General features: G+C 45.7%; 4 protein-coding genes across 4 annotated transcripts; 3 read left to right on the top strand and 1 right to left on the bottom strand.

Annotated features, from left to right (window-relative positions):
* Positions 1-2,444: 2,444 nt before the first annotated feature.
* On the bottom strand, positions 2,445-4,057 carry N7496_010883 (DUF1593 domain-containing protein; the record flags this gene model as incomplete). The annotated part of the gene is made up of 2 exons (XM_056703796.1): positions 2,445-3,617; positions 3,707-4,057. The coding sequence occupies 2 exons, from the start codon at positions 4,055-4,057 to the stop codon at positions 2,445-2,447; spliced, it is 1,524 nt and encodes a 507-aa protein (XP_056549756.1).
* Positions 4,058-6,361: 2,304 nt separating this feature from the next.
* On the top strand, positions 6,362-9,085 carry N7496_010882 (glycoside hydrolase family 78 protein; the record flags this gene model as incomplete). The annotated part of the gene is made up of 1 exon (XM_056703795.1): positions 6,362-9,085. One exon carries the CDS (start codon positions 6,362-6,364, stop codon positions 9,083-9,085), a length of 2,724 nt encoding a protein of 907 aa, XP_056549755.1.
* A 7,606-nt stretch (positions 9,086-16,691) lies between these two features.
* Positions 16,692-18,887, top strand: N7496_010881 (transient receptor potential ion channel family protein; the record flags this gene model as incomplete). The annotated part of the gene is made up of 1 exon (XM_056703794.1): positions 16,692-18,887. One exon carries the CDS (start codon positions 16,692-16,694, stop codon positions 18,885-18,887), a length of 2,196 nt encoding a protein of 731 aa, XP_056549754.1.
* A 1,487-nt stretch (positions 18,888-20,374) lies between these two features.
* On the top strand, positions 20,375-21,457 carry N7496_010880 (RTA1 domain-containing protein; the record flags this gene model as incomplete). Its single annotated transcript, XM_056703793.1, has 4 exons — positions 20,375-20,537; positions 20,607-20,629; positions 20,718-20,943; positions 21,030-21,457. 4 exons carry the CDS (start codon positions 20,375-20,377, stop codon positions 21,455-21,457), a joined length of 840 nt encoding a protein of 279 aa, XP_056549753.1.
* Positions 21,458-23,857: the final 2,400 nt, after the last annotated feature.

The following is a 23,857-nucleotide window of genomic DNA, read 5'->3' as shown; positions in this document are numbered from 1 at the left end:
CCAGGGATATATCCCCTTTCCTTACTGGCAACGAGACTGTATATAAATTGAGTGATGAAAAGGCGAGCTTACTCTCCTCAAGGAACAGTCTTTGACTGCCTTGAACAATCTGACTTGGTTATTTTTGCCTGCCTGATTGACAGTCTTTTACCCAGACAATTAGTGTATGTTCTTACAATCTATAAATTTGATAAGCCTAGCTTCGTAATAGATATTCTATTCGAGTAGAAGCTAGTTCTAGAGTAGAATACTTTAATTAATACTTTAATTAATATTTTAGTCAGCGATTGAACAGGAAATCGCGAATGGGTTACTATAAATAAACTGTTGAAATATATCCCGATATGAGTGGAAATGGATATTATAGTTGTCAGGGTAGAGGCCCGTTAATTGGGTAGGAGAAAGATACCCGGTCAGACTGTTCAAAGAAGTCAAAGGCTGTTCCTTGGGGAGCGTAAGGTCTCCTTTTCATCGCTCAATTTATATACAATCTTGTCGCTAAAACAGGAGGGGATACATCCTTGGAAGAGAGAGGGGGAGCGGGATAAATATGAGACTGTATAGATATTGTGCCTGGTAGAGTAGGCCTTACGCTCCTCAGGGAAAACAGTCTTGTCGCCATCTCACTGTTACCTTTACTTCTTTACCTGATCAACAGGCTTTTCTAACCTAGAAGTATATTTTATCCTGACATGCAACACGCTAATCCTAGGGAAGGAAAACCGATAATCAATCTCGGATCAGTCAGCTAGGGAAACGGACCACAAAGTCAGCAAGAATAACGGAAGTCGTCACGTTATATCCACAATATAACGTAAACCATCCGTGTAATTTGAAATCTCGTAATAGGGGAGGGTGACCGGCTCGCTTATGTGACTGGCTTTGTGGACTACGTTACCGGGAGTACAAACTGCCCGCTTGATAAAGCCTACCGTATTCGTGTCCCAAAAATACCCATTTTGGAATCTGGCGCCCCAAATTTAGATCTCCTGATCTCCTAACTTCTGAGAAGACATCTCCGTACGGTCCGAAACCTCTACGTATTACCGTCTGAGCAATCTGCGGAGGTAGTCGAGCTTCCAAATATATATCCCTTTGGCTGCACATCCTCCCCTATAAGGCGGACTTCTCCTGGAATTTTCGACATTCCTGGTGGAAATAATCCTAATGAGCACTCTTCCTTTAGATTCCTCGGACAATCCTTCAAATGACTAGCCATGGAATTCAAGCGCGTGGCGGCCTAGCCCCTTTCGATCTTTACCCATACAATCCATCCAAATTAGCTGGATGGGCTTTCGTTGTCATTTTCGGAATCTGCACAACCGTTCATTTCATTTATATGTTCCCGTTACGGGCATGGTTTTTTATCCCGTTTATTCTTGGCTGCATTGGTAATTTTCTGTTTGATCTATTTCATGTACGCTTATGGCTAACGGGGAAGGTAGGCGAGGCATTTGGTTATTACGGCAGAGCATGGTCGCATAACAATATACGACTGGGTAGTCCTTACCTCCTCCAGCTCATGCTTATCCTGGGGTCCGCGCCACTCCTTGCCGCCACTGTTTATATGACCCTCGGTCGCTTTGTGCGATCACTCAGAGCGGAGAAGCACACAATTCTGAGGTCAACCTGGATCACTAAAATATACGTTCTGATCGATATTGCAAGCTTTGTTTGCCAAATGATGGGGTCTGCTATGCAAGGTAGCGGGGATTTGAAGGGCGTTGAGCTTGGTCAGCACATAGTCATCGGGGGGTTGATTGTCCAACTCGTCGCACTAGCTTGGTTTCTGACAGAGTGTACGATCCTTCATCGTCGGCTTAACAAAAGTCCAACTTTTGTCTCAAGAAGACCCTCGATCCACTGGCAGAGATCACTTTGGACATTACACGCTGTGACCTCTTTGATTTTCGCTCGTTGTCTCTACAGGCTGATTGAATTTCTTGGCGGCTCTGACGGTTATCTGTCTACCCGGGAAGCATTCCTATGTCTTCGATGCGTCCCTACTTTCTATAGCTGCCCTCTTATTTGCTCTCGTTCACCCAGGACGGCTTCTCAAGTTGATTCGAGGGCAAAAGCTAGGTGAGTTCGAAGATGGTGCCGTCTTGTTAGAGTGATATTGTAAATCATCGTGTGTATAATATACCTAAAAACATCAAGATGGGGCACAATTCGAAGCTCCTGTGTTGCGAAAGACTTGCAAGTACTCAAATTGCTGCCTCCATATGCATCCAATCAATCAGGGTATGAATCACCCTGCAAGAGAGTCTTTACAGTGGATACAAGAAATTCGCATGGACTTATTTACACAGGAAATGAGAACTCCACTAGATATTGACGCGGTTAGAGCGGCTCTAGACTATGTCAGGAGGGACCGACAATTTTCTAACTATCCCAAGGGCGGTTTCGGGGCATACTACTTTGTCTTCGTTCAGTCGTCAACCTCACGACAAACCCGCATCCAGAATGATACGTAAGTACCTCCGAACGGGGAATGGCACATTCTTGTGGGACACTTGTAGAATGATATGGTATGCCATACTAGAAACTCCCGTGTAAGGAAGCCAGTGTTGGGCTGGTAGACCAAACAGTGCAGGTTGCTTGCTATCCGGTATCATGATCTCGACCCGCGACCCAAGCACCACATTCTCAAAACCGGAATCATTGTAGGGTAATTTGTCTCCGGCAACGGATGGGGGAGAAAGAGGCTGTATGGTGCACCGCGGCACGGCTTCTGCCCCAATGGGATGACTAATAGTTGGCTCCATGTATTGGTACCACTGGAACTCCAGCTGCGAATTGTCCTCCGGGTGATCAGGGTCGTAAGATCCTCCAGCGTCTAGAACGATAACATTACCAGATCTCACCTTTCGCGTTATGCAGGTCGGGCCTTGGTGACCATCGACGATCGGGACAGGAGGGTGACAAGCTTGCCAGAAATTCGATGTTAATGTCCAACCAATGCGTGCCATAAAATCATTCTGGAAGTGATCACGCCACCGGCAAATCGTAGCTTTTTGATCCGTACGTTTTGTCATATGAGCGTCAATGATCGTATCGACGACATCAGCATAGTGCGCGCTACCGACATTAACAGCCCTGTAACGTCCGCCCCAGCTGCCAAACTCCGGTCTTTCTGGGCTTCCCAATCCATTCTGAATAAGGTAGAGGAAAGTTGGCGTATCACCCTCCATAATGTGCATTGACGTCGGGTACACATCCCCGAGAGGTCCTTTTTGTATGTTCGCATGGAGCCATTCGGTTGATACCTTCGTGAGGTCCCCACCAGATATCGGGTGCGAGATGCCTTGCCAAGTCGACATATCAAAGGCACCAAATCCGTGGATTGAGCAAATGTAAAATACATCCGGAAATGTATTTCGAATCCATTCTCCAGTATCATCCTGATCAGAAATCGTGTATACTCTTAGTCGTGAGTGTAAGATCCCTTCCTCGGCCGAGGATTTGGTTTTGCGCAGGTGTTGCAGCGCCTCCGCGAGCACATTTGTCCCTCCCCAACTCAGGACCCAGAGCGGCTCTACTGACTCCTCTAGTGCATTCACAAGATTTAGTGCACCAGTGCTGAGAGGCAACGAAAGTGCTTCTTTGCCATATACCTAGAGTAAAATTAGAATACTATGTCGTGGCAATGTTGATAGGAGAGAAAGAAACTTCAAGCGATCTTTGTTGTGTAACAATCACTTACAGCTGATCCAGAAGAGACAAGTTGAAGCAGAGTTTCTGCTGTTGGGTATTGTGAATCAGGGTGTACATGCATATTGAGGTTTTGAACAACTTTGCCGTACGCATTGATAATTGTACGCATCGCCTCCGGGGCGGTTCGTGTTGGCAACCATGCGGAAGTGACAGCACAAATTCCCTGGGTTTCAAATTCGTTTGCGTATAGCAGATACCGCACGAGGGATTGTTGGTCATCCGGTTCATTTTCGATATCCGAGAGGATGAAGACACGGGTCTTAGTAGTAGGGGATGCAAGCCTTGTGAGGTCTGGCGCCGCATCTCCCGAATTTATCTGATCAATGTGCGATGTGAGCATGATGGGAATCACCATCTATCCTCTAGTTGTGCACAAGGGTGCAGAATTGAAAAATAAAAGTTGATGGTGTCAACTGCTATCTGGCAGGAAGGCTGGTGGGAGTTATATTTTTCCACAGTAGCTTCACCCTGCAGTCTATGGAGGAGTTATCAGCAAATTCTTCTTGGGGGATCCCTGAGTCCGATTGCCACGAATTACCCGACGGAGAAAAGAATATGGTACAATGCGAAATGTGGCCTGAAAGTGCTATTCCATGCAGTAATCGTAACCGCTGTCCAAAGTCCTGTGGACGGCCGTTCCTATCAGAAGCTTTCGCGACAGCCACTCGGAAACTTCGCACTCCTAGCGAAATTTTGGAACCGGGATTGAATGTTAAGCATTCTGTGAATGGAAAGAGCTCCTGAGTCGGTTTATTTAGCCTAAATATTACCTTCTGGTTCAATTATTGCCTCCAACCTATCAAGCAAGGTTTCTGATACGAGCCTTTTATTTCCGCCATGCATGTTGGGACATGCGGTGGAGCATCTTGTGCTGTCGACGGTAGTCCCAAGTTTGGATTATGTTTTGTTCAATATCATAATCGAGCCATGGCCTGTTTAGGGTATATTTGCGTATTCGTGCTGAACTAGACGACCCACATTCACAGGAAATGCGCATATTAGTCACTGCTCGCAATGTCGTCCGATGCCTTCCGCGGGTTAAGTTAATACTTCTTAGAACTTGCGACATGATGCTTATAACTTCCTCTTTAGGAATCATTGCCCCCCGAGGTATTCAAACTTCCAGCTGAGTGTCCATTAGTACCCCAGGGACTCCACGGGGGAGGAGGGGAAGAGGTTGCCCCCACGAATTTCCCCACAAAATTCCCAAATACGTTCAGTTTTCCTAGCCGAGGATCCTTCTGGTCGATGAAATACGTTGGCTCGCACGCTTATTGGATTTAGGCCAAAGTGAAGTATTTTCGCCTAAAAGACACCGATTAATGAACACTGGTTGGTTCCATGGCCGCACCTCATGTGATTTATACACGCCGTTCGAGGTCAAGAGTCTATTTCTCAATACGAGGGTTTAAACATGCCCCCGTTCCGTTTCTTGGGTCTACGCCCATTGAAATTACCCCGCTCTAGATTGGATAATCTAGATTGAACGAAGAGAGTCGGAAAGCCTTGCGGTGGTCGTTAAAATTCGTAGCCAATACTAATTCCGTACACGTGAATTCGTTAGTAGAGTAAATAACTTTTGCATCCATGCGTTACTCGAGACCTCAATTCACCAATATCCTCCACGGTTTGATTCAGATATATAGCTCTAGCCGTTGACTGCCACGAATAGAAGTAGCAAAATAGCCATAGGTGCAATTTACCTCGATCGCAGTAACCCATTCTCGATTCCCCAGATATGAATCGATCACTGACCGTAGTACTCAGCTCTAGTAAGTACTTCCTGCGCTTGATTAAGGCCCATCGCGAATCCAGTGTCATTGAACTTGTAAACATGCTCCGGCCGAATCTCTTCTCATCGATATCGCGTAATACAGTAGAGAATCACTCTCGTAGAGATTTCCGGTCTTCAACTAGGGCAAGTTGATAAACGTTTTGTCTCAAGGAGCGCATGCGACGCTCACCGCGACGTTCGACAAAGGTTGATGCCCAATTGATGCTCTCTGTTAAAGTTTGGGGGCGGGCGAGGCCTTGATCCACGCACTGTAAGAAATAAACTAGCAACATCTCGTACAGTAGAGAGCCTAGCTGCTGCTAAACCATAAAGAGTATACATTCAACACGCGAATTCTCCACTAATTGGGTCAAATTAAGCCGATAGTGGCACATATTAACACGTGAGGATTTGCCTGCAGCGCGTGTCTGCTGCATAGAATGGGGTGTATATTGTAGCTTGGCTCCTTCGCGTAGAGCTTTGATTTGACCATTCTGAATACTCTGAAAGACTACTAAGATCTTGCCCTCCTCCTCTGACGATCTTTGCCACGTTTCGGAGCGTTTTTTCTAGGTAACTGAAGATAGTATATTAGCAAGAATACACGATTTCAGTTTGGGTGACCAGGTTAAACGTGTGACTAGATTAACCGTGGATTACGTCAAGTCAAAAGAATGGATTTAGCTGAAATTGGCCAGCGCGATGTGACTTCGGGACAAAGGCAGCCGAGTCTGGCGTATGGGCGCCCGTAGGCGTGGACCCAGGGTACATCCGTTCATTATCAGGCTTACCAAAGAATCATTTAAAATCTTGTGACACCCCGTCCTCCATTTCTCCTCATGCTAAACAATTCTTTGCACATATTAGACCATGGCCGTTGAGCAGCCCAATCTCACCCCGCCCTCATTTGAGCAACACCCAACCGGCTTCGGAATTGGGGTCGCTGCGCCGCGCATTTCCTGGCGTTTCCTGTCGTCACCATCCACGATTCAAAATTGGGAACAGGCTGGTTACGATATCGAAGTCGTACATATTCCAGATTCGGAGGTGGAAGCATATCACTTTCCAAGTGGAAATTCGGTTTTGGTTCCCTGGCCAAGCCGGCCCTTGCTTTCTCGTGGGCGGGCTCGGGTTCGGGTTCGTGCCCATGGGCGGGTCGGAGATGGTGAACTGATAAAGGATCTGGGTTCAACAAATTGGTCCCCATGGGCCATGGTTGAATGCGCCTTTCTGAACAGGTCGGATTGGATCAGTCGTCCCATTACGACCGTCGAACGATGCAAACCAGATGGTCCTCAGGGAGCACGTCGATTCCGGAAGGTATTTACTATTCCATTCGGGGAAATCAGCAAAGCGAGACTGTATATTACCAGTCTAGGAAGTTATACGGCATACATCAATGGCCGTAGAGTTGGTGATGAGTGTCTGGCTCCTGGCTGGACGAGTTATAACCATCGAATCAATTACCAAGTATTCGACATTGGGATGCTGGTTCAGCCCAGGCAGGAAAGCACAATTGCGATCGAGGTCGGGGAGGGGTGGTATGCGACGAAACTGGGATTTTTCGGTGGGAAGCGTTGTATTTGGGGGAAAGATCTGGCAGTGCTTGCTCAGCTGGAGGTCATCTCAGCCCAAGGGGAGGAGTTCAGGCTCGTTTCTGATAACTCGTGGAAGTGCAGTTCCAGTGCCATCATCAGAAGCGAGATATATGATGGGGAATTGTATGATGCGCGAGTAGAAGATGGAGGCTGGAATGGAAATAATGCCTTTGACGACGGCTCGTGGCTTGAGACCAAGACACTTCAACTTCCCGCGGCACGATTGGTGATCCCCAATGCTCCTCCAGTCCGTGTGACGGAGACGATCCAACCGGTCGACATATTTACGACGCCTTCAGGGAAGACGATTATTGATTTTGGTCAAAACTTGGTTGGGAAGTTGTGCATCCACCGCCTGAAGAAACCACCCGGAAGTAAACTAAGGTTCATTCATGCCGAGGTGATGGAGAACGGAGAGCTTGGAGTCCGTCCCCTCCGAGACGCAAAATGTACCGATGAAATCATCATGTCTAATCAGGAACTACTAGAATGGTCTCCCCAGTACACTTTCCATGGCTTCCGCTATGTGCAGGTGGATGGGTGGACCCCGGAAGATGAGATCTGCCCTCTGACAACATTGAGTCTCAGTGCCTTGGTGATGCATACCGATATGGTCCGCACCGGCTATTTCTCCTGTTCCCACCCGCTTGTGAATAAACTTCACAACAACGCTGTCTGGAGCATGCGTGGAAATTTTTTGTCTATCCCTACTGATTGTCCTCAACGAGACGAGAGGCTAGGGTGGACGGGTGACATTCAAATTTTCTGTCCTTCTGCGAACTTCCTTTACAACACAGCTGGTATGCTAGGAGATTGGCTACAAGATGTTGCCCTCGAGCAACTCTCCCACGTTCATTCGATTCCACCCCTAGTCGTCCCAAATGCGATTGAAGACCTCTGGAGTGGAAGTCCTCATGCAGTATGGGATGACGTGACTGTGCTCACACCCTGGGCGCTTTTTCAATCATTTAGTGATATTGAAATCCTACGTCGGCAATATCAGAGTATGGTAGCTTGGGTTGACAAAGGTATTCCTCGGGGCCCAGACGGACTTTGGGATGTTGAATATTGGCAGCTAGGTGACTGGCTTGACCCAACAGCACCACCAGACCGACCCGGAGATTCCCGGACTAATGCCACCTTGGTAGCCGATGCATATCTTGTACGAGTCACCTTTGTTATTGCGGAAGTTTCTGAACTGCTTCGCGAATCATCCAATTCCGCCCGCTATCACGCTGATTACCTGCGCCTGAAATCAGTGTTCCAAGAGAAATATGTGGCCCCCTCTGGTCTCATTATCGGTGACACCCAAACAGCCCTCAGTCTTGCTCTGGTGTTCTCTCTTCTCGGCTCTGATAAGCAAGTTGCCATGGCAGGAAACCGTCTCGCATACCTTGTACGACTTGCGGGCTACCGTGTATCAACAGGATTCGTCGGTACTCCGATTATCACACACGCTCTCACTAGTGCAGGATATTCACAGCTCGCCTATCGTATGCTACTAGAGAAAGGCTGCCCTTCATGGATTTACCCAATTACCATGGGGGCAACTACTATCTGGGAACGCTGGGATAGTATGAAAGCAGACGGTTCCATTAATGGCGGCGAAATGACCAGTTTCAACCATTACGCCCTTGGGTCCATAGTGAACTGGCTACATACAACTGTGGCTGGAATAACCCAAATTGAGCCTGGTTGGAGCAAGATCAAAGTTCAACCAATCCCGGGAGGCACCATCACATCTGCAAAAGCGACTTATGAAAGCCCCTTCGGCAAAATTGAGTGTGCTTGGGAGGTGGCCAATAACTCAACATTTGTTCTGGACCTAGTCGTACCACCGAATAGCAAGGCTCTTGTCGTCCTTCCTGGTGACAATGAGGATCAGTGGGTAGGATCGGGCCGTCATTCGTTTTCTAGGCCATATTTCCCAGCACCCTGGCCGCCTGCGCCAATTCGTGACTTTCTTGGGCAGCCAAGCGTTGAGTTTATTGCGTGATTTTGAAGTGTGTCACTGGATGAACGCCTGGTACATAATAGCGGAATATCTCAAGACAAGACTACTACCTACAAACGCATATCGAATATGGGCTGATTATGGACCAATTTCATTTCACTGTAATAAACCTCTCCAGTTGCACGACAGCTTCCTAATTGTGGATACGCTTAGCATCTCCTCACCCATGCATCGCCATCTAAGTTTCGTTATCCACATGATTTATCAATGCATTGACTCAGTGTTGAAGACAAAACCCTCCTCTCTTGCGTTACTTCAATTGATGCCTCACTGAGTTAAGGGGCTACCCCTAGGGGGCAGTTTATATTGGGGATTTTTTTAGGGGGGAACCAAGGCTAAGTCCCGCGGGTATACTATACCCCTTCCGGCCACCCTTCCTAAGCCCATCAGCGCCAGGATTGGTGGCTACCCAGAGAAAGGAGAAACTATACGGAGGTAGATCCGCCAAGATTAGTCATGTATTTAGCCCACCTAAATTGCCAGGTAGGGGCTTGTTCGCAATTCCGACCTATTGTGATTTCTATTGGTGTAAACAGTGACGCCCCTATACTATAGTCTTGATATGTATAAAATAGAAATTATATACTGTTATTTACTCTTATTTTGGTTTCGCTTTTGAGTCTAATTCAGATTCTACTTAATTAGATATGAAATTTTATGAAATTATAATAAAATATAGTTTAGGACGTTTAGTTATTAGTATTTTACCCTAAAAATAATGGTTTAGATGTTAGAATAGTGGTAGTGGTGGATATTTAATTATCTTATGAATAGGAGATATAGAAATATATAATTATAGCTATATGGATAGACTATATATTTTTAAAACTACTAGGTACTACTAGTAGACTTTCGGTTTATGACCGTATAGTAACGTAATTCTCGTATGACCGGGTCACCTGCTACCTATCAAGAATTTGAAAATCGATTATTTCTATCAATACCTATAGAATTTCCTATTACTAACGATTCTTACATTGATTAATCCTATGCCTAATTACCCTATACCTACTACACGTAGGAGGTCAGCTCATTGACTACACACGCGAAGCCAAGGAACGAGCGGAGCAAGGGAGTTGGAAATTCTCGGGCCGAGTTGACGAGATACTCCTCTGGTTTAACCGGCATGCTATTGATACTCTTCAATGCAGGCTCAGTTACTTAGCCACTTGCTAAACCTGTTTGCCTAGTGGTGGACGTAATGATCCAACATCAACCACACACCACCGCCCTTGTGTGGGGTGGAATCAGGGCTTTGCTCTCGGTTTGTCTCATTTGATACGCCTATCGAGTTGACGACCACACTGACATACTGTACTGGAATATAATAGATAGCTATTCGCGAAATTGGCATTTCGGATAAAATAGCCTCGAGCATCCTCGAGCTACTCCAGTATATCGGGCGCTGGGAAACGTACCTCCAGTTGTGGCCAACTACTACGCGTCTTTCGACAGCTTTGGTGGAGCTTTTCGCACAAATCATCAATTTCCTTGTTCGAGCAACTGCGCATTATCTGTAAATGCTGTCTCGTCTAATTCATTCTGACAAACCTAGTTGGTCACCAAATGCATGCAAAGCCTCGAGTGCCTCGATCCCTTTTCAAAACGTATACAAGATCAAATCCGCCAATCATTTGTGCATGCTATGGGTGATAGTTTCTGTATGTAGCCTTCTCTTCCCTGTGAGGTATTTTTAACTAGTCCTTTCTCTATATAAAGATTTGATTTGCGGCATGACAGCCGCATTGGTGATCGTCTCGCTATTTGTGAAAAAATATCACATTGAGACTCATGACAAATGAATTCAAGGTATGAGACAAAAAAAGGATCGAAATGATTGAGGGATTTTGGTGTATGAATACTTTCGTGTAGATGAGGTGAATCCCAGCTCATAAATTGTGTTCTCACTTGAAATCTTCGCCAGCCTCCCAGTGAGGCTATTGTGGTATTTAGACAGACAGGCCTCGGATGTGCCGATTAGAAGTTTACCCCTTCATACGAGACGTGCGGTTTTGAGTAAGTCTTTAGGGCATGCAGTTCTATGTCTTTAAAGTGCGTGAAAGTGCTTCAATACTTCCATTCTTTTGCTGGCCTTTGTGTCCTGCGTAACACATACAGAGGATCCCACAGTCCAGCCACTCTATCGGGGTTAGCAAAAGGATCATACTGACGGCACTACAAGAAGACTCCGTGACACTATAACTCAAAACCGTATTAGGGATGTACCCTATGAATCGAGCATGGTATAGCCGATAACTATCTGTGTTTCTGTATGTATGGTTGTAGTTCAAATATTTGGAATAAAATAGAAAGAGAGACCTAACGGATACACTTTAACCTTCCCTATTTCTAATTATTTTCCAGAATTTCTTTTTAATTCTCATTTCAGTTGTTTTCCAAGGAGCCTTAGTAGTGTTTGTCGATTTATCCTTTAAGGTATAGTTGATGAGATAATTTGAAAGTTGGGTCGGGGTTTTAAACCTGTGAAACTCTACTACATAGATATACCTAAGGAAGGCGTTATCCTAGATGCTGTTAACGTGGCCTAGCTGAATATTGGGAAAAGAGAAGCTTTTTGAGTAGATGCCTCCAAGAAAGACAAATTGTGTCATGGGAGAAAGTAAATATGCTAAACGATAAAGACCTACTAGACAATATTTCCACTCCATCGGGTTCGCGTGGGGCAGGCCAAAGTTGCCCAACCGAAGTGGGCCTCTCCGCGCGCAAGATGTTCGGGAAATGCGGGGGTGTTATACTCTTACCCCAGATTGGAGACTCGAGGGATGAGACAAAGAAAAAATTTCGCCATCCGGGGCCAAACGGTGGGGGTGGTCCACAGTCGTTTTCATATTAGTTACGAGATTATTAGAGCTATTACAGCCTTCAAAGTAGAAGTATGTCATCGTCTACTAGGCCTCCGAAACCCCACGAAATGTGATGGATAGCCGACTACAGTATGTCGTCGAAAAGCACAGGCTATCACCAGACACCGCATTTGGAGATATTACCGCCTATTCTAAATATTTTCGGGAAACCCCACGTGAACGTAGCGTGTAATTCAGTAGCAACGTCAGTGCTTGGAGACGAAGGAGATAGGATTTCAGGACATTCTAGAGTTTTTTCATTACTAGGTGGCGAAAGAAGATTAGGTGAAGATCATATTACTACGTTTTAGGATCTAGACATTTCTTGATTCACTTATTGGTATGGTAGGTCTGGAGAGATTGACGATGTGTTGATTGTTGATAAAGCTAAGAGGTTGGGGGGTCTAGGCAGGGTCAGCTGACTGCTGTCAAACATCAGTATATAAAAAGGACGCACCTATGTAGCATGACCCTTTTATCAATCACACCTAGCAAGGTAGCAGATTTTGCAAGCACCTAGGTCACCGGCATCGGAATGGATATCTGCCCAGGCATAAGACTCATGCGCATATCACGCAGCCAAACATCTAAACACTGAGCAGGAAAGTGATTGTCGTATTCTCGAATAAACTGCCCTCGAGCCCGCCCGCATGCCAAAGTAAAGAACACAACATCACAATCCTGTAGATATATCGACTTAGCGTATGCTACCTGGGTTTGTAGGATTTTCCCGTGTTGGTCATCCATTGGTGGGAATTCTGCCAGAAACCGCCATCGTTTCAACTGTTCCTCCGTGTGGATTTCTCCAATCCAAAGCAGTCCTTCTTCTGGTAGAGGGTGAAGTATTGGCCGCATCATCACCGTACAAGGATCGACTATATCGCCAATTCGTAGATAGTCCCCATCCGGTTGAACTTTAAATTCTGTGTATGCTGGGCCATTGAAAGCCTTTCCGTCTTTCTCCACGAGTCCGATACATGATCGAGGAGGTTGCTGGAATAACATTCGCTCCCAACTTGCCCCCTCTCGGAAAAAGGGTTTGTTATGATGAGGACGACTCCGAAGTAGCTTTACCTCTGCTTCCATAGGCGGTGCTCCCCATTTCCGTGCGTGTCTTCCGCAAAACCATGGCCATATACAGTCTGCTAGTAACGGGTTGCGAATTCCTGGTACCCCTCGTGGCAGAGTAGATCTAACAGGCTTGAAAAATAGGGCTTCTTGTAGGTTTGTCGAGTCTTTAATTAGACCGTGCCATTTTCGGCAGACCCTTTGCGCAGAGGTAAGTACTGTGCGCATGTCGGTTTTGAGTAGGATCATTTCTAGGATCTCGGTTATGAGAAAAGTCTTGTGGGGATTCGAAGACGCCATGATTCAAAAGTAGGGTAAAATTCCGGTGTGAGATAGTGAGAAGCACCGTCAGGAGAAAGTATGGTATTGAAGGATGGTTCTTCAAGAAATTGTCAGAAATACGTGAGCAGTACTACAATCTAGGGTAAGCTCTGACCATAACTAGCTTAGTTGCATTGGTAAGACCGCGTCCCTTTCTATACAACGAAGCGGTCTAGTAATGTTCAGGATAGCCGCGTTCACCAATCTTGTACTCCATGAATTCATAATATCAACATAAATAATGATATGAACCGAACATCACAAATGATACGTCCTAAATCATAAACCTTCCACTATCCAGCGAGAGCTCCTTCAAATCGATGCTTCCCACAGTCTACGGTATGACGTATACCACACAATATTCCCGTGTTATGGCCGCTCCTTCCTTTTCGTAGCGACTTCCTATTTTGGCATTTTGCCAACCATTTCCGTCTTTCCCGGCCTACTACGCTCTGCACGGAAGAAAGAACGGAGACATCGAAGAGAACAAAAGCATTTTTATCTGCATTCTTATGAATCAAAAACGATGTCGAACAATCGCTATCAGAGCTTTCTAAGAATTCCAAACACAATCCATAACTTACATGCGCCCGCTTATGGGTCTGTGAGATCCTCTTTAGTTAATTGATACAATTCCTTCCCGATCTCCCCATTGACTCGATACTTTTCATTAAGCGTCGTATACTCTAGCAATTTATACGTCCTCGTCCGTAAACCGATGATACTGCCGAAATTATCCCTTTCAAAGTCTATACGACCCTCGCGAACAATTCGTCGAATCCAGTCGAGATAAATCACTCGTAGACGCCCGTTTTTAAAAGCTTCTTTATCCGTATATGTGACCGGGGGTTTGAGGACCGTTGAAGTTATGGTTAAAGCACTGGAAACAGTGGATGGAGTCGGCATCGGGCGTGCGCTATGCCAAGAGCCAAATCTTTGTGATCATATTCCGTCCGGAAAGATCAAGGGGGCCATGCTTCAGAAATCGGACTTGCAAGATTTTGGAGCCACATCGGGAGCAGCGGGGGTGCAAATCATGCAGATAGGGCATGATTTCCAGCCTATCAACCTATGCTTGGAAGGGAACGTTGTGAAGCTTTCCAGCGCTTTGAGTGATTGGGTAGCAGCAAAGAAGGATAACGTAGAATATTTCCTGTTCTACGTGACTATGATGTTGCGTACTCAAAGGAAGTTCTCTAGTCTCATAGCGCCCCTTGAAAGTGTATTTCGCGCATTTATAGATGCTAGAGGTGACTCAATCGAATATCTTGATAGGTTCTACCGCCCTTGATGTGCGTTCTAAGTCTTGATGTAGCTTATCGGTCTGCTCAATGGGAAGCGCCGCGATCTAGGCAATTTACATGGGAGTCGTGGGTACTAAGGGCATTACGGGATGCTATGGTATATAGGTTAGCCCACGAGCCTAGCTTGTGGAAAGATAGAGGTATACTCCATTCTCCAGAAAGCTAGAGTGGAGTCACGCGCGGGTAGACGGAGAAATCGTGACTACGGTATATTATCTTATTTACGGATAGTTATGGGGTTGACTTAAGTGCGAAATACTCTTGTGGGTGAGCTGTTGGATATTTTTTGCTAGTTGATGTCTTGCTTTATGTAATAGGGCTGCTTGAGCATCACGGGGGCCTATCAACGAGGTAAAAACGATAGATATGGGAGAAAAATAAAGAAGAGAGATTATAACAAACCCGATTCTCAGGGGACTTAGGTAATTCGCCCTAAGAAGCTAATTACATACACATTGTTGCTAGAACTGGGGACATATTCCAACTCTCTGGTAGATTTTGATTATCCTAGAATATAGTAATTACAAGGGGGCGGCCATATGTATGATAATTCTTCTTCCATTGGGTGAGGATTCAGCCCCAAGCAAAAATATCGAAAATATCTAAATTGTGTGATTGAGACCTACTTGGAAACGATATCAGAAGCGCGCAACAATGTAAACTGTATCATTTAACATGTTCCTTCTCAATTTGGACATCACTGAACTCTAGGTTCCAGGGAAAAAAAAATAAGCAGAGACGCGGCTGATGAGCAACCGACCCACAGACTAACGACGCGAGCAACGTGTCACGGAAGTCACGGTGGGTAATTCAGACTTTCCAAAGCGGCGCCCGTTCCCATTACTGTTGCCAGAGAAAGACTGGGGTGCTGCGATAGCACAACTTCAAAACATAACCCTTGGTGGAAAACCTGCTGCAGGTATGGATATACCTCATTCAACAAACTCGTCCTCGTACCTACTGTTGTACCAACCATGATAAACCATCAGCCCGAAAGGCGAAGTTAACTTGGATTCCCCCCTCGTCGCTTACCTAAGTTAGCCCCGCTTAGTCACCTAGCTGAGATTAGGTGAGCTTATCCATCATTGGTGGATTCTAAACGCCAGAGTGGGGTCAAGTCGGCGTTCTTGCCTTCCGACTGCCGGCTTCTAGCCCTCCGTGCCTGATTCTGATGAACACCCCCAAGCCATTCCAATAATTGAGTTCAACCGGCGTCTTCCGTCCCGGCCCCCGATTGCTTGACATTATTTCGAGATTTTCCATGCTTGGCTCTACGACCTTGAAGTCTCAAGAGTTAGTATAAGCATGCTACAACTCATTAAGCGACCTAAGGCTTTACAAGCACAGTCGCTACACATCATTTTATTTTACATCGTGGATGACGCATGCCCTAAAAAAAGTACATTATCCCGATATATTCCCTTTAATGGAGAACCGTCCGAGAAAGCTAAGACTGCCAAGTAACTAAACGACGTGGGGTCGCATATACATATAATTGCAAACTACTGTAAACGGACCAAGGTTCCAAGTGATGGAAGGATCTTTATGGAGAAGCCGCTACAAAAAGAAGTCCTATGTGTATAGTGTATTTTCCGAAAGTTGAATCGAGCGGCTTCTGCATGTCAGGTACAATACAACCAAGGATACAGGGCAGTTTTATCCGATTGGTTCAAGATTGCAATTGAATTTTAATTGATGAGGAAGATTATTCTTGGCAATCCCCGTACATATATCCCTTCAAAGAGCCAGCACAGCGGGTTGCTTTTAGGCACGGGGTCAGCGCACTCTGAAACACGGTCCCATCGTGGCAGTGTTGAAGCTGGCGCAAACGATGACTGGATTTACTGGTTCTCCATGACAAAAACTCCCCACACCCCTATCTCTTGCGTCACTCGGCCATAAGAAAATAATTAAGCTGCCTTAATATGTGGAGCGCCTTCCGTAGCGACATGGACCTTTTCTGTCTTCAGTTGTTAGCATCGTTTCTTACTACAATCATTACTCTGGTTGCCACAGGGGGTTTTCGCCATGATGCCAGCTCCATGGCGCCTCACAGGTATCATCGGAGCTCTTTATTTTGCTCGACTGAGCGACGCCGTGAGGCTACTTGATTCTAGCGCCCTTATCTCATGCTCCGATACCAGTATCATCAAGACCAACAATTTTCAGATGACACTGACACCTGGGAATGCCAGTCTCAGCATCGAGTTCGACGGTGAACTTACTTACTCCGGCAAAATAATTATGGATATCGATCTGCTGGTTTACGGGTACAGCTTCTTGACTACGCAAATCGACCCGTGCGATTACGATACTTTGTCTGGCTTTTGCCCAATGACACCAGAAAACATGACAGTGCCACACGCGACACTTACTTTGTCAGATACTTTAATATCGGAAATTCCAAGTGAGTTTGCTGGTCCTCCGTATGAGCAAATTGATTCTAAACGCGAGCTTTGTCTATTTGTGCGTCCCCAATTGACCATTAGCATGTTGCTAGGCATCGCCTATACGGTTCCTGATATCGATGCCATCGTCCGTGTCAATATGATCTCCAAATCCACAAATGAAAGTGTCAGCTGTATCAAAGCCCGTGTTATCAACGGTGCTACGGTCTACCAAGCGGCGGTAAGCTGGATACTTGCCGTTATCACCGGACTGGGCCTTTTCGCAAGCGTATTCCTTTCGATTCTCGGATACGACAACATTGCGACGCAAATTTCGTTCCGCACATTACTCTTCCTGGGCTTCATGCAGAGTCAAGCCATTGCTGGCCTCGCTGCGGTAGAGTTCACGCCACTGATCCAAAATTGGACTCAAAATTTTCAATGGACCATGAGCATCGTAAAAGCGAATTTCCTGAACAATATAACCACTTGGTTCCAGCGGGCAACAGGAGGTACAGCTTCAGATCTTTTTTCCGAAGCCGGCGATATATCAATTGGTCTCCTGAAGCGTTCGGCAGATCTCCTCACGAAGAGAAGCGGGCAGACATCAGATAGTGCAGCAGAAGTCATTCTTCGAGGAATCATTCGGATGGGATACCGCGCAGGCATTGAGTCTACCAACATCTTTATGACCGGGTATTTGGTCTTTTATTTCATTGCTATTGCAATGCTCTTGGCTATCATGGCTCTCAAGTTTGGCCTACCTGCAGTGTGGAACAAGATTCACGGGACGGTGGCCTATAGTGCCTTGAAAGCTCAAGTCGACTGGCAGACTTTCATGCGAGGAGCTATTTGCCGGATCGCATATCTCGGTTACCCGCAATTCTGTGTGTTCAGCATGTGGGAGCTATATCGCCGGGACTCAGCTGCTGAAGTCGTCCTCGCTATCACCATGTGGCTCGCCATGACTATCATCCTCGGAAATGCAACTTTTAGAGGCTTCCGGTCTTTTGGAGGCTTTCGCTATGCACGACCTTTCAAAATTTCGAATGGAATCTCGAATTGGTCACTTCATTCTAATCCGCCCTATGAAGAGAAATGGGGCTATCTGTATATCTTTTACAAAGCCGAGGCGCACTACTTTGCCACTCCTCTGCTACTCTATACAGTACTGAAAGGCATGGTCATCGCATTCACACAGCACAATCCTACAGCACAGGCTATTGTCCTTCTCATCATTGAGGCTGCATTCCTGGTCTGTACCGCAGTTATGCGACCCTACCTTGACAAGAAAGCCAACAGCTTCGCCATAACCGCCGCTGCCCTCAGTCTTGTCAACAGTATCTTCATCCTGGTTTTTACAGATATCTTTAATCAGCCAACTCTCATGACTGGAATAATGACCGTGCTGTTTTTCTTCTACAACGCAGTGTTCACCCTTGTCCTTGTCATATTCTTATTGGTCGGCCTTTTCTACGCTAGCCAGCTCAAGGAGCCAGCTCCCGGGTGGCAGAATCTCTCCCACAAACGTGCCTCTGCACAATCGACGACGCAGCTGCTCCAAACCGATAATCGAGGATCAATCGAGCTGTTTCCGCGCCATGAAAAGACCATTACTGAAGAGCTATGGCGGTCACAGCGTCCGCCCTCGCCTGCGGGAAGCAACGCAAAATTGAGCTCGACAGTTCGTTGGGATTCGAGCACTGTGCGGTCTGAGTCCGTTTGGAATGTTGATCACGGACATGATGGGATCACCTATAATGTGCGAGATAGCGCCGCGCCTCCTTCGCCATTCCTGCATCCAGTTGAGCCAACTTTGCCGAAAATTCATAGCAGCTAGAGCATATTAAGAAGAAAATTAAACTCAAATTTTGGACTTGATCCTGTCATCATCATAACGTAAGGCTCCTCTTGAAAGCTGCACGAGCGCTCTAGTTATCGCAAAATTAGCGTCCTCAAGGCTTGTACTAACGACTAGAAGAAACTTACTAGCAAGGTTCCTAGGAAACACAGACTTGAACTCCCCTTGCTCTTTGAGAGACAAAATCGCATTAAAAATGCCGGTTTCAGCCGCCGCGGAAATTGCAGTCATGAGTGTGGCAATCAAATCAATCATAATTGTGAAGTTTGTGCGTAAATTTCGAATAGAATTGAATAGGATGTGGAGGTAACGGTGCAAGACTTCAATTTTGTTATGTTGAATATGTCTAAGAAGTCTGAGAAACCCCAGGGGGGAGCATACTTTTTGCAAAAGAAGACGGTTTCATTTAGTACGAACGAATCTAATGTCTACCAAATATGGATGACTAGGGGTATATGTATATACTCGCTTACAGCATAATATGTGTAGCCTTTCGCGTTAGATTCTGCAATCGTTGCCGAGAAACCCCCGGGTAGGTAATTCACAATCCAATATATCAAAATACTCTCGCTACAAGGGCGGCTTATCAGTAATTTTGTAATTGGCAATGGATAAAAGGCGCCTTCAACTTGTAAGTTCCTTGATTCTTCTAGGGCCCACGTAAGGCATCAAGGAGTATAGTTGTGATTATAGATCATTGAGGGACTGAATTTTTCAGGGCGGCTGTTTCCAACCATCACAGCACGGACTCTTATTTTCCTGACAGGTAATCTGTGGACATTTCGGACGGTTCGATTGCGGATCGCCACCTACAAGACAAGTTTGGCTAAATCGTTATTCGTCCTTATAGTGAGCCGAAGCCATATGTTCCTAGCTCTGTTTTCTATATTTCAACGTCGCAAAATTTCGGCTAAATGTAAAGATAAATATTCTAAAACAGCATATCCCTCCAGTCAGGGATTTCATCTCTTATCCGAGCTAATAATAGAACTTGATTCTACGAGCAAAAGCTAGCTTTGCTTGGTCATTAGAGTAAGAGTTATCGCAGTCGCACACCGAATTCGACCTTACTTGAAATTCTGTTAAGACACTATTCTCAAAAATTATTGACAAATAGAAAGAATGCTTTTTTCTCTGGAAAATCTAGGGGTTCTTGGATTGGGTGGAAGGCAAACGCGTTTCTTTGCGCAAACTGCGGGACCCACCCAATCTCGGACTGCATGACTATTTCCACCGGGGTTGACCTAGACGATAGTCGGGGAGTCGGAGTTGTAAATCTCCGTTGTAATGTATGTTCAGTACTAGCTACCTGCATTCGCATACAATAAGCGGAAGACATAGTATTATTCCTTCATAAGACTACGAGGACAGCCCGTGGTAAGATTTGGTTGGTTAGAGAATACTTCGGCCCTCAATCCTCATCAATTTGATCAAACGTTCTAGAACAAAACTGCATACCGATCATCATGGCAATCAAAGTCAAATATATGGGAGAGTACAATTATGTGCCGTCCGTTGCAGCCGCCTCAGTCTTCGCAATCTTATTTGCTGCCTCAACATTTTATCATTCCTATCAACTATTTCGAACTCGAACCTGGTTCTTCACAGCGTTCGTTGTAGGAGGTTACTGTGAGTGAAAATCTGAATGTTTTTTTGACCTTTCTTTGAGGACTTTATCTGATAATGACCAAATTAAAGTTGAGATAATCGGATACGTCGCTGTTAGTAATGTCTCTCTGCCTATGAATATATTCTTCCGAGAACAAGATGATCTTACTGCTATGAATACTAATTCTGGTATTGAGCCAGAGAGCCATTTCGGGTAGCCAGTACCCTAACTACAGCATGGCACCGATTGCTATTCAGACAATCCTTATTCTAATTGCTCCGTCTCTTTTTGCCGCTAGCGTCTACATGACACTAGGACGCATCATTATCATCACCGGAGGAGAAAAATATGCCCTTGTGCGAAGGTCATGGTTGACAAAGATTTTTGTTTTGGGGGATATAATAGCTTTCCTCACACAAGCTGGCGGTATGTGCCTATTGTCGTTACAAAGAACCCTGATAGGGGATTTTTTCCAATACGCTGACATGACTATTGATGCCTCTCCTTTACAGGCGCCGCAATTCTTGTACAACAAACGGCAAGCAGTTTCAAAACAGGCGAAAAAGTCATCAAGGTTGGCCTGATCTTCCAAATCATATTCTTTGGCCTCTTCATCTTAACTGCCGTTCTGTTCAATATTCGGCTCGTGAAGTACGGGTCTATCCAATTGGCTGCTGGGGATATTCCGTGGAAAAGACACATGAACGCTCTCTACACCAGCAGCCTTTTCATATTCATTCGCTGTATTTTCCGTCTGGTGGAGTACGACCAGGGGTCTACAGGTTTCCTACTTCAGCATGAGTACTGGGTATACATTTTTGATGCTGCGTTGATGTTTATGGTCATGCTTGTGTTTCATTGCATCTACCCCTCTGAAGTCAACGAGATACTGGCTCGGTATAAGAACATATCTTCGTCAGAGCTTCCTTTGCGTGAATAACAGCTAGATGGGCCTCAGCTGTGAGCCTGTTCTCTCGAGTTTGGCGTTTATTATCGATGCTGATTGGATCTCCGACTGATATGGGAGGATAATCCGGTAATCACAAGAAATGTGTTGCGGATCGACAAACTGGTTTATGGGTTGCCAAGTTGCTGGTTTAATCTCCAACAATTCGCCTGCAATATTTGATCAGCGAAATATATAAACCAGTACATGTTGATTTAGTCAGTTAACAATGGAACCTAACGGTGAAGGTTGACTTCGGTTCCCTTGGGTAAATGACACTCATGTGTTAACGTTCGGACGTAAGCTCATAGAAATGTGGACGATTCAATGCACTCTATAATAGAAGTTATCTGGGTGGATGGCTTATTCGGCGATATGGCTCGCTCGCTGGTGAATTATTATAATAATGAACACACTGGCAATTACTAACTAGACAAAAATATAGACGAGTGGATCATACGGGTGCACCATAGGATCAACAATTCGTCTGAAATTCTGACTTGCTAAATGGCCCTTGGCTGGTAATTTTGATTGGCTCTAATACGTGACTAATCTTGGCGGGAGATAGTATATCCTCCCTCCGGGTATCTACCTAGCTGCTGTGTTCCGACGACCGCAAATAATTGCTAGAGTGGCTGGACTCGGTAGATTTCAAGATCCTGCCAGGGGTTCCCTGCCGAACAAAGTTGGCTTCCGGTTAGTGGCCACTATCATTAACTGTACCGATCGCCACAATTGTCAACTGCTCCGTGCTAATAACTGCCAAAGAAATTATTCTGCTAATATTCTGCTGCACGTGGAAACGGCCAATTGACTTTATTGCATTTCATCGTGCGCCCAATCGCTCACATGTCTGAAGTAAACCATGCATATCGTGGCAGCGTAAATCGAGTATACGCGTGCGATTCATGCGCAAGGCGGAAGGTTAGTACCATCTATAATATGTTCCATTTACGTAGGAAAATTATTGACACACGCGCATAGATCAAATGTGAAGGGCCAAGTATCCCTTGCGAATGGTGCTCCATTCACAATTTTCAATGTACCTTTCGTCGAAATGCTCGGGTTGTGGCTGGCATGCAACATTCAATAGAGGCACTGAGGCAAGTTGGAGTCGTGTTACTGTATACATGCATCCAAATTATTAATGGAGATGGTGGAGTCCACAGGGGGCAGGAACCCGAAGCGACCCAGAATCATTCATACCCCAGACAGTCAAACTCACCCACCAAGCGCAAGGTTGAAGTGTTCTCAGCCCCATCGCAAGACACCTTGTCATCAGAAAGGGGTCATTTGGCTCGATTGCCAGTCGGCATATCCTCCGGGGACTTCCCTTTGACCTTCGAGAATGTCCATGACGCGCATGCTCTCAGTGGCCTTCCAATATTTTCTAAAGAAGGCCAACATCTAATGGAAAACTGCACCGGCGAAAAAGTCGATTTTGATCCGTATGTGCTTTTTTGGCCGCCGTGGAGACGGCAAAGAACCCTTAGCCTTGAGACTATGAGGCATGGATTCGCGCACAATGGTCATATAAACCTACCAGATAGGCACGTTGTTCTTCAAAACTTTCAAGCGTTCTGTCATTCTCCTTTGTCGCGATGGCTTCCTGTTCTTAACGAGGATCTTTTTTCTTATACCATACAAGCAGCTTACGATGGTGACCTAACCTATTACTCACCGCAGCAAGCAGGGGCAAGGGCCTGCGTTTTCGCATTTACGACCCTCGTGTCGTCATTTCCCGACCACTTGAAGATCTCTTCCAGCATTGACGTATGCAGATATGCATATGAAGCTCAGAGGCTCTTATTCGATGTTCTGCAGGGCCCACCTACATTGGACAGTATACAAACCGGGTTGATATTGGTAAGTTTAAGGAACTCCGGGCTCTTGTATCTGTCTTTAATGACGCGCCGGGCTCTAAATATCTCACTCGGTAGATTTTGTACTATGTCACACTTCATGGTGACATGTACTCGACAGAGACCCTACTTGCATCGACTGCAAGATCTATTTTCATGCTAGGAGCTCACCGGAACCATTTTCGCTCACCGCAAGGAATAAATCAATCCAAACGTCATGTTCGGAAACTGTTCTGGATCGCTTATACTTTTGACAAGGAACTTTGCCTACGTACTGGACGTCCTCCAACCCTCCCAGATGACGAATGCGACCTTGATTTGCCCGATATGTTGAGTCACGGGGACGATGGCCCCGAAGATTTGGGTCTTATACCCTTCTTCCCCTGTCACCTTCCACTGAGCATCCTTCAGTCTCGAATTTACAGAGAGCTTTACTCTGTCAAAGCGCAGAGAAAGTCAGAAACAGAGCTGCTGATGTCGATTCGAGAACTCGATGTCGATTTAGATCTCTGGATGAACTCGAATTCTTCCG

The sequence above is a fragment of the Penicillium cataractarum genome (assembly GCF_028827025.1).
Source record: "Penicillium cataractarum strain IBT 29864 chromosome Unknown utg000009l, whole genome shotgun sequence".
Lineage (NCBI taxonomy): Eukaryota > Fungi > Ascomycota > Eurotiomycetes > Eurotiales > Aspergillaceae > Penicillium > Penicillium cataractarum.
The sequence above is the reverse complement of the archived record's forward strand: the minus strand, read 5'-3'. Positions and strand labels throughout refer to the sequence as shown.